Here is a 10,223-nt window from a genome sequence, read left to right as displayed (position 1 = left end):
AAAAAAAAAAAAAGGAAATACCCAAAGTGTGTTTTTCTCACTAAGAACCAGTAATTGCTTTTCCTGATTTCTGTGTTGTTTTTGAGACTCTATTTTATTTAGTTCTCCTCTGATCTTTATTATTTTTTTCATGGGCTGATTTTGGTTTTGCTTTGTTCTTGCTTTTCTAGATCTTTAAGGTGCATCATCAGTTTATTAATGTGTCATCTTTCTACTTTTTGGATGTAGGCATTTACTGCTACACACTTCCCTCACAGCACTGATTTTGCTGAATCCAAAAGCTTTTGGTATATGGTGTTTCCATTTTCATTTGTTTGAAAACATTTTCGGATTTTCATTTTAATTTTTTCATTGAACCAGTGGTCATTCAGGAGGGTGGGGTTTAATTTTCATATATGTGTATAGGTTCTGTAGTTTGCCTTGATATCCATTTCTAGTTTTATTCCTCTGTTGTCTGATAATCGGAATGCTATGATTGTGATTTCTTAAAATTTGTAGGGACAGCTTTTGTGGACTAACAAAGGATCTGTTTTGAAGAATGTTTCATGTGCTGCTGAAAAAAAGTATATTAATTTATCTAAAAATAGCACACTGATCCTCAAATAACATATATTTTGCAAAATTACAATAGTCTTCAAAACAAACAAAAAAACCAAAAAGAGACCGAGTGGCTTCATGTGACATTTTTGCAAAAGAGAGGACACTTGAGTCCTCCTGTCTCCTTCTGCATTCCGACTATCTCATAATCTTGTTAGGTTGAAATACACAAAGAATACCCGGCCTCCCTCAAATAGGTCTGTGTAAAAGAAGGAGTTTGGTTTTGGTTTCTCTTGGTCAATTGCACAGAGATGAAAGCACTGGGTCCTGTGGAAAGTATGTCCCTCCCAGCCTGCCCTGGCCATCACTCCAGCTGCCACTCCAGCAGGATCTGGGTGTCCCAGGCACTTCTGTTCTGAGCAACTCTCCACTCCAGATTCCTAGGAGAAGGGCAGGAGGACACTCAGATGTGAATCCCAAAGCTGTCACCTCCTGTGCCAGCTGCTGGGCCGGGAATCCAGCTTCCCTGCAGTGACCTATTTGCTGGGCCAGAACCAGGCCTTGGACAAAGTCCGGATAGCTCTTGGGGCTCCGGGCCAGGGAGAGAAGGGGACACTACAATGCCTGGACCATACAGTCCTCCAGCCTAGCAGCCTCAAGCCTCAGCAGGAGAGCAGGAATCTTCAGCCATCCACAGGAGGATCTGGAGCCATTGTGCATGCCTGTTCTTCCCACGTGCCTCTCCCTCCAGTACCTATTGTGTGCACCACCCACCCCCACCAAGGCGTTGCCAGCAGATGCCTTGTGTGCATCCCTGGCCGCGCCAGTCCCTTAAGGTCTCCCTTCCTACGAAGATCTGTGACTCGCACCGTCTTTGCACGCGTACCCACTTGCTCAGGTTGGAAAGATGCATTGCTCGTCAACGGGGGAAACTGCTCATGTAGCCTTTGGCTGAGTTGGCAGCTAAGGCAGATGCTCAGAGCCCAGCTCTCGAGAGTTGAAGCATCCCACTGTTCCCCACTGCTCCCAGGAGTGGTTACCTGGGCACTCTCTGCCTGTCACCCCTGCCTGTCACCCCTCTCCTGTCCTGGGGGCCGAGGACCTGCCAGTAGGGCTCAGTTGCCTGGAGCCCGCTCACCCCATCCCCCAGTTCACTTTGCGTGTGGGATCTCCCTGTTGCCACTGCCCCTGGACGGAGTGAAAGGCCATCCTACAAGTACCCAGACACTTGGCATCAGTGGTGTGCCATGACAACTCCAAGGGTTTTTCTGTGATCCTGCAAGCCCTGTGTTCCTTGCTGGCCATCCTGCCTTCAATTTGAATGCACAGGTACCACAGCAAGCCAGCGCTTTGTGCTCCCAATTCCAGGGTGTCCTGCAGCTCAGCCAGTGCACTGAGCACAAGGACTCTCTGTGGGTCCCAGGAGCAGGGAGTCACCCTTTTGGGGCCCACAACACCCGGCTGTGCTCCAGACTCGTGTCCAGAGAAGATCATGTTGAAGGCCCTCAAGGAGAAGGGGGCAGGGATGCCTGAGCAGGACAAGGACCCCAGGGTCCAAGAGAGTGATGATCAGAGAAGGGTTCCCGAGAGCACCGGGGATGCACGGTCTGCATTTAGGCCCCTGCGGGACGATGGAGGCCTCCCTCCCTTCGTGCCCAGGCCTGGACCTCTGCAGAGAGACCTCCATGCCCAGATGTCAGAAGTCTGGGATAGGCCGGGCGCGGTGGCTCAAGCCTGTAATCCCAGCACTTTGGGACGCCGAGACGGGTGGATCACGAGGTCAGGAGATCGAGACCATCCTGGCTAACACGGTGAAACCCCGTCTCTACTAAAAAATACAAAAAACTAGCCGGGCGAGGTGGCGGGCGCCTGTAGTCCCAGTTACTCAGGAGGCTGAGGCAAGAGAATGGCGTGAACCCGGGAGGCGGAGCTTGCAGTGAGCTGAGATCTGGCCACTGCACTCCAGCCTGGGCGGCAGAGCGAGACTCCATCTCAAAAAAAAAAAAAAAAAAAAAAAAAAAGTCTGGGATATACCCAGAGATCTCAGTCCTCCTGGATGAGCTCATGCCCCAAACGAAATGCCATCTTGAGCTCCTACAGCTCCCCAGAAGGCTTCCTGTCACTAAAGAGGAGGAGAGGGCCAGCCTCATCCCACTGTTGGCTGCCCCTCAAGTCCTCAAAGACGGTGAGTGAGGACCGGCCTCAGGCTGTCTCTTGGGGTCTCGCCCAGTGTGAAAAGGTAGCAGATGCAGCACCAGGGCAGACACTTGCCCCCAGGAATGGCTCCCCGACATCCCAGGCCTCTAGGCCCCGTAGACACAAGTTTCCCCTGCTGCTGCTCAGGCAAGGGGAGCCTCTGATGCTGCCACCTGCCTTACAGCTGGGGTCCGGGTCACTGTTGAAAACCTGGACCTCGAGAAGGAGGTGGCACTCCGGTGCAACAGTGCACTGTGGGATGAGGCTAAGGCCCTCTGTGACTGCAGACCCTCACGGCCTTCCCACACTTTGTCCTCACTTGCAACAGGGACTTCTCGTCTGCCTGTTGTACATAAAGCACCCAGCATGGATGTACAGCAGGAGAGACACAAGTCCCAAGACTACGTGTCTGTCTTTCTGGGCTGTCTTATCTGTGCCATTGATCTGTGTGTCTAGTTTTATGCTAGGACCATGCTGTTTTGGTTAGCACGCACTTGTCAAAAATTTTGTCATTCTAATTTGCAGTGAAATGGGATGCCTTTAGTTTTGTTGTTTTTGGTGAGGATGACTTTGGTTCTTTGAGCTCTTTTTTGGTTTCATATGAGTTTTATGATTTTCCAGTTCTGTGAGTGATGATGTTGGTATTTTGGTAGGGGTTGTATTGAATCTCTAGACTGCTTTGGGCAGTGTGGTCATTTTAATGCTATGAATTCCTTCTGTGGGCATGAAATGATTGTCCATTTCTTTCTCTCCTCTTAAACATTTTCATCAGTGTTTTCTAGTTTTCCTTGTAGAAATCTTTCACCTCCTTGGTAAAACTTTTTCTGCGGCGTATCATTTTCATTTTGTTGCTGTTGTACATGGGATTGCCTTCTTAATTTCTTTCCCAACTGGACCATTATTGGTGTATAAAATGCTGCTGATTTTTGTATGTTGATTTTGTATCCTGCAAATGAGTGTATTAATTTATTTATCAAGTCTAGAGTTTTCTGGTGGAGCCTTTACATGTTTCTAAATCCAAGATCACATCTTCATCAGACAAGGATAATTTGATGTCCTCTTTTCCAATGTGGGTGGCTTTTATTTTTCTCTCCTGCGTGATTGTGTGATTTCGAATAAAAGTGGTGAGAACGGGCATCCTCCTTTTGTTACTGTTTACACAGGAAATGCTTTTAACTTTTCCCCATCCTGTAGTAGGTTAGCTATGGCTTTGTCATATACAGCTTTTATTATTTCTAGGTTTTTTTTTTTTTTTTTTTAAATAGACGGATTCTGGCTCGTGTCACCCAGGCTGTAGTGCAATGGTGCAACCTTGGCTCACAGCAACCTCCACCTCCCAGGTTCAAGCGATTCTCCTGCCTCAGCCTCCCGAGTAGCTGGGAGGCGCTTGCCACCCCGCCCAGCTAATTTTTGTACTTTTGGTAGAGATGGGGTTTCACCATGTTGGCCACGCTGGTCTCGAACTCCTGACCTCAGGTGATCCACCCACCCCAGCCTCCCAAAGTGCTGGGACTACACGCGTGAGCCACTGGGCCTGGCCATTTTCAGGTATGTTTCTTCTATGCCTAGTTTGTTCCTTTTTTCAAGACATGGTGTCACTCTGCTTTTCATGCTGGAGTGCAGTGACACCAGCATAGCTGTAGCTTTGAACTCATGGGCTTAAGCCACTTCAGCCTTTCGAGTAGCTGGGACTACAGATGCATGTCACCAGAGCTGGCTAATTTTTATTTTAATTTTTTTGTAGAGATCTATGTTCCTCAGGTTGGTCTTGAACTACTGACCTCAAGTGATTCTCCCAGCTCAGCCTCCCAAAAGCACTGGGTGGACAAGCACGAGCCACCGCCTGACCCAGAGTCACATGTTAACATCACATCCTCACCGCTGGGCTCAAGTTTTGGCAGTGACTCAAAACCCTAAGGGAGAGTTTCTGGTCAGGCCCCGCCCAGTCTGTGCATAGGAGGGGAATGGAGAAATGGCCTGTGGATGGTTCTTTTGGAGAACTGGCCAGACAAGGGCTAAGATGCCGTTTCCTGGAAGACAGGGTCATGTGATGTCCAGTCCAGCTGCCAGGTCCAGGGCCCTCGGCACCATCTAGTTTGGGAGCTCGCCCAGAAGCAACCTCAGTTGCCCAAAGCAGCTGGTCTCCCTTCCGATCTGGTCCCATTTGAGAGATGCAACTGGGCTGTCTTCCAGGAAACCATTTCTGTGCATGCCTGTCTTTGTCCCCGCACTGGCTGGCCTCTCTGTACCGTGAGAATTTGGGTTATGCAAGGCTCTGCCAGTCAGCTGAGCATCACGAAGCAGCTCTCTTCTGTTCCAGTGAGGCCGACCAGGCTCCAACACCCCTGCCCCGGGTCTGACCGTTCTCCCCTCACCCAGAAGTGACCCCCAACCCAATCCTGCTCCCTGTCTTCTGGCAGCTGCTCTGGGGAAGGGCATTTTGGCCTCAAGGGCTGAGCGTGTCATTTTCTATTTTCTGTTTTTCTTTCCACAGCTGTTTGGGACAGCCCATGCGTCAGTCCATGTACTGCTTCTTTGGAAGGCAACTGGGGCTAAAAGTTCTTGTGAGATTTGTGGATGAAATCTGCCTTCACTACATGGATAGAACCAGCACGCTTCCACTGCACAACTCTGCAATCTTACTACATTTATTTATTTTTATTTTTTTAATGTAATTTTTTTGAGATGGAGTCTCACTCTGTCGCCCAGGCTGAAGTGCAGTGGCTCAATCTTAGCTCACTGCACCCTCCGCCTCCTGGTTCAAGCAATTCTCCTGTCTCAGCCTCTTGAGTAGCTGGGACCAGGCACATGCCACAATGCCCAGTTAATTTTTGTATATTTAGTAGAGACAGGGTTTTGTCATAGTAGTCAGGCTGGTCTCGAACTCCTGACCTTGGGTGATCCACCCGCCTCGGCCTCGCAAAGTGCTGGGATTACCGGCAACGTTTATTTAGAGACAGGGTCTTGCTCTGTCGCCCAGGCTGGAGTGCAGTGGTGCCATCTCAACTCACTGCAGCCTATGCCTCCGGGGTTCAAACGATTCTCATGCCTCAGCCTCTCGAGTAACTGGGACCAGAGCCGCACGCCACCACACAGGGCTAATTTTTTCTTTCTTTCTTTCTTTTTTTTTTGGTAGAGACAAAGTTTCACCATGTTGGCCAGGCTGGTCTTGAACTCCTGACCTCAGGTGATCTGCCTGCCTCGTCCTCTCAAAGTACTAGGATTACAGCTCTGAACCACCGCGCCCAGCCTCTCAGTACATTTAAATGATGCGATAGCTCGTGCCTGTAATCCCAGCACTTTGGGAGGCCGAGGCAGGGAGATCACCTGAGGTCAGAAGTTCGACACCAGCCTAGCCAACATGGTGTTTTGGTTGTTTTTTTTTCCAAATGGGGGGACAGGGGACCTGAATCTGTCCCATAAGACTCCAATGCCATATACAATAAGTAGAGACAATAAAGGGTGTTGGGCAAAAACATAATGGTGATATTGTGATATAAAAATCCAGATTCTCAGAAACTCTATAGGTCATATGACCAGCTTCCACAAAAATTAAACTGCAAGAATCAGGTTAAACCTATAGATTTAAAAAAGATTTAAGAGACGCATCAGCCAATTATATATGGACTTATGTGAGTCCTGATCCAAACATAAAAATAGACAGTAAACAAAACAGAAATATTTATAAGATTGTTGGAAATTTAAATACTCATTGAATAAGGTATGATTTAAGGAATGATTATCAATTATTTTAAGGACTGATAATGGTATTATGATTATATTTTTAAAAGAATCTTTCTCGAATGGCGTGAACACGGGAGGCAGAGCTTGCAGTGAGCCGAGATCACGCCACTGCACTCCAGCCTGGGCGACAGAGCGAGACTCTATCTCAAAAAAAAAAAAAAAAAAGGAGAATCCTCTTTCCAAGATAAAATATTTATGGATGAAATGATATGATGTCTGGAATCTGCTTCAGAATAATAAGAGGGGAGGGTGGGTATCAGGGAGTTACAACTGGCTGTGAGTTGATAATGGTGATGAGTGTGATGAGCGTATTGGGCTGAAATATCAATCCATCTACTTTTGTATGTCGAAAATTTCCTGTAATGAGATGGAACACTGTAAACACCAATGCATCCTGCCTATTCCAACAAAAACGCAGTTGAAGTCTCAGACTGAGTGTCACCCATACCTGTGCTAATCTTGGATTTGTTCTCCACGGTGGTCATGGCAGGGGCAGATGCTGAAGATGCCACAGATGGGCAGGTGCTTTTCTTTCCTTTAACACCATTAGTCACTGTTACCCCTGCGGCCATTCCAGCTAAAAGGTCATCACTGCTCTTGGTCTAGAAGCAACAGAAAATAAAAGCAAATTTACTAGATGAAGCAAGATTAGATATTTTGAGACTCAACAATGCTCTTGACTATTTTTTTATTTTGAGACGGAGTCTCGCTGTGTTGTCCAGGCTGGAGCGCAGTGGCGCGATCTCAGCTCACTGCAAGCTCCGTCTCCCAGGTTCATGCCATTCTCCTGCCTCAGCCTCCCGAGTAGCTGGGATTACAGGCGCCTGCCACCACGCCTGGATAATTTTTTGTATTTTTAGTAGAGACAGGGTTTCACCGTGTTAGCTAGGATGGTCTCGATCTCCTGACCTTGTGATCCGCCTGCCTCGGCCTCCCAAAGTGCTGGGATTATAGGCATGAGCCACCACGCCCGGCCAGCTCTTGACTTTTTTTTTTGCCAGTTATACATTTATAGAAAGATAATCCCCTGGCTTTAAATAGGTATATACATACAAATATGAACAAACTTAAAAAAAATACAAACCCTTGGATCACATGGGGGCTTCTGGGAACCCCCGTATCCTTCCCCCTCACCCAAGGGCAGTGGGCATGAATCTACTTTTTAAAAATGATCGGGCAGCGCGAAGAGAGGAGCGGCAACATGGCGGCTTCGGGAGCTGGTGACCCTCTGGATGCTAAGTGTGGAGAGGCCCCTTTCGCTCAGCGTATCGACCCAACGCGGGAGAAGCTGACACCCGAGCAACTGTATTCCATGTGGCGGGCGCAGCTTGCCCAGTGGCAGAAGGTCCTACCGCAGTGGCGGACCCAGAACATCGTGACCCGCCTAGGCATCGGGGCCCTGGTGTTAGCTATTTATGGTTACACCTTCTACTCAATTTCCCAGGAGCGTTTCCTAGATGAGCTAGAAGACGAGGCCAAAGCTGCCCGAGCCCGAGCTCTGGCAAGGGCATCAGGATCCTAATCTGGATGGGTATTGATCATGTCCAACCTGCTGGAGCCCCTTCACATGGTGGATGATGCCCCATGACCCTGTAGAAATTGAATCCTGTTCACAACATTGTTGGCCTTCTTACTAACCTTGGGCCATGATTGATCCCAAGAAACCAGGGACTTAAGCATTTGGCTACTGTCAAAAGAACAGAACTTTGCCCACTGCACACTTGCTGTGTACAGTGACTGAGCCCTTTCTTGTAGTTTGTTTCCTTGAGAGGTGTGCGTGCGACTGTGGCTTTTCCCAATGTTTCTGACTTTGTGGTTTACCCCCTTCACCTTCCAGGGACGCGATTGTTATGAGGTTAGGCATGGCAGCTCTGTACAGGGTTTGAGCCTAAAGTGGTATAGATAGGGTCAAATTGAGATAATAAACTGAGTCATTCTCCTGGAAAAAAAAAAAAAAAAGATTAATTTTGGCCATCCTTGCAGAAAAGAGCCTAAAATTGGGTGATTTACCCACAAAGTGAAAGTCGAGGGAAAATTCCGTTTCCATTCTCTGAACTCTGAACTCATACCGCATAGGTAACCTCCTATCATTAGGGCTGCATGCTTTCTTGTTCTGTCTTTTAAATATTGTATCAGGGTAAAGGAGAGGGCTCCCTCCTGAGATGGGTCAAGAAAGAAGATAGACTTGTGGCTTTAAAAGGGTGGGAAAAAGTCTCATCTGCCCTTAAAAGCAAATGGCAAGACAAAGGCATAGAGACCCCAGGGAAATACCCAGTTCCCACACCTAAAGGGATATACTGTCCAGCCCACGTCCAGGCCCTGGGTTCTTTACTCTAGCTACCCCCTATTTCTTCGGTATTTTCAAAAGACAAGATTCAGGTCCGGCGCGGTGGCTCATGCCTGTAATCCAGCACTTTGGGAGGCCAGGACGGGTGGATCGCCTGAGCTCAGGAGTTCGAGACCAGCCTGGGCAACATGGTGAAACCCCGTCTCTACTAAAAATCCAAAAAAGAATTCGTTGAGCCAGGTGTGGTGGTGCGTGCCTGTAATCCCAGCTACTCAGGAGGCCGAGATGGGAGAATTGCTTGAACCCAGGAGACAGAGGTTGCAGTAAACCAAGATCACACCACTGCACCCCAGCTGGGCAACACAGCGAGACTCTGTCTCAAAAAAAAAAAAAAAAAAAAAGATTCAGTTCCTAGGTGTTGGGGGAGGAGGGAGAAATCAAACTCCATCCTGCGCTGTACACAGTCCTTTCCACTCCCTGACATTGTTTTGAGGAAAGAGAAGGGGCCTTCAATGTTGGAAGGGCCTCCTCACTTTCGTCCGCCGCTTCGGTTTCGTTTCTCCCTTGGGTACTGTGCGGTTGGGCTTAGAGGCTGCAGTGGCTCCGGGGGCAGGCTGAGGAGCTGCAAAGAAGTTCCCACTGGGCGTCTGCCCTCGGTGTACTTGAAAGATCTGACTCAAGAAATCCTGAAGATCAGCAGGAGGGGTGTCCGGGGTGGCTCTCTGCCGCCCTCTGGTGCCTGGAATCCGAGAACCAAATGAGAGATGTGAGGGGACTCTGTGGGTCTGGGGAAATATCTACGACGCTGGCCTCCAGCCCACTGTGTGTTGTCATACACCTTTCCATCCATCAGTGCTAAGTAGGTGATCTTGAGGCCCAACAAGCTTGACTCTGCCCAAAAGTCTCCTTCCTCAGCGGGACGCAGCCTATCACACGCAGCATAGTATCTGGCACTCTTAGGTTCCTGGTCCACCTCAAACCTCCTATGCTTTCCTTGGCATCAGCCACACATCAAAGTATTCACTGCCTCCTTGAGGTCATCTTGCAGCTTGGACAGAAATTCGTTTACTGACCGGCTCAGCTGATTCTTTGCCGTTCCTTTCATCTCATATTCCTTCTGCTTTTCAGCATTGCTGACAATGTCCCAAACTGCGCGAAAAACCTTGAAGGCCTCCTCAGCCCGGGGGTGATGATTTTTGTCGGGATGAACCATCACTGCCAGCTGTCTATAGGCCTTCTTCAGTTCAGCGTCTGATGCTGTGGCCTCAAAGCCTAGTACATGGAAAGGGTTTAACTCATCCTCAGGAACCCCAGCCAAGGTCAAGAGTCGAACCACTTCCTCTTCAGGCTGGCAGTAGCGCCCAGTAGCTACAGGTGCATTCCCCTGCCTATTAGTATTCTGCTTGACCCAAGGCAACTCCAGCCAACCCCACTGAATTATTCTTTTTTTTTTTTTTTT

General features: G+C 48.6%; 1 protein-coding gene and 2 pseudogenes across 3 annotated transcripts in view; 2 read left to right on the top strand and 1 right to left on the bottom strand.

The window, feature by feature from the left end:
• Positions 1–3,560, top strand: part of LOC105543882 (putative POM121-like protein 1) — a 21,129-nt gene extending 17,569 nt beyond the window's left edge. The window contains 5 exon segments of the mRNA XM_011986069.1: positions 1,289–1,419; positions 1,906–2,001; positions 2,003–2,250; positions 2,560–2,921; positions 2,924–3,560. Of these exon segments, the coding sequence (XP_011841459.1) occupies positions 1,289–1,419; positions 1,906–2,001; positions 2,003–2,250; positions 2,560–2,921; positions 2,924–3,189 (1,103 nt within the window). The 3' untranslated portion in view covers positions 3,190–3,560.
• Positions 3,561–7,663: 4,103 nt separating this feature from the next.
• On the top strand, positions 7,664–8,436 carry LOC105543850 (annotated as a pseudogene). The gene has a single exon (XR_001006675.1). The product of XR_001006675.1 is annotated as a cytochrome c oxidase assembly factor 3 homolog, mitochondrial pseudogene (transcript).
• A 743-nt stretch (positions 8,437–9,179) lies between these two features.
• The window catches only part of LOC105543881, a 2,888-nt pseudogene continuing 1,844 nt past the window's right edge, over positions 9,180–10,223 (bottom strand). The window contains exon 2 of the transcript XR_001006681.1: positions 9,180–10,204. The product of XR_001006681.1 is annotated as a dnaJ homolog subfamily C member 14 pseudogene (transcript). The remainder of the gene's footprint in view (positions 10,205–10,223) is intronic.

Source organism: Mandrillus leucophaeus, unplaced genomic scaffold (assembly GCF_000951045.1).
Source record: "Mandrillus leucophaeus isolate KB7577 unplaced genomic scaffold, Mleu.le_1.0 Scaffold291, whole genome shotgun sequence".
In the NCBI taxonomy this organism is placed as follows: Eukaryota; Metazoa; Chordata; class Mammalia; order Primates; family Cercopithecidae; genus Mandrillus; species Mandrillus leucophaeus.
This window is presented reverse-complemented; position numbering and strand designations above follow the sequence as displayed.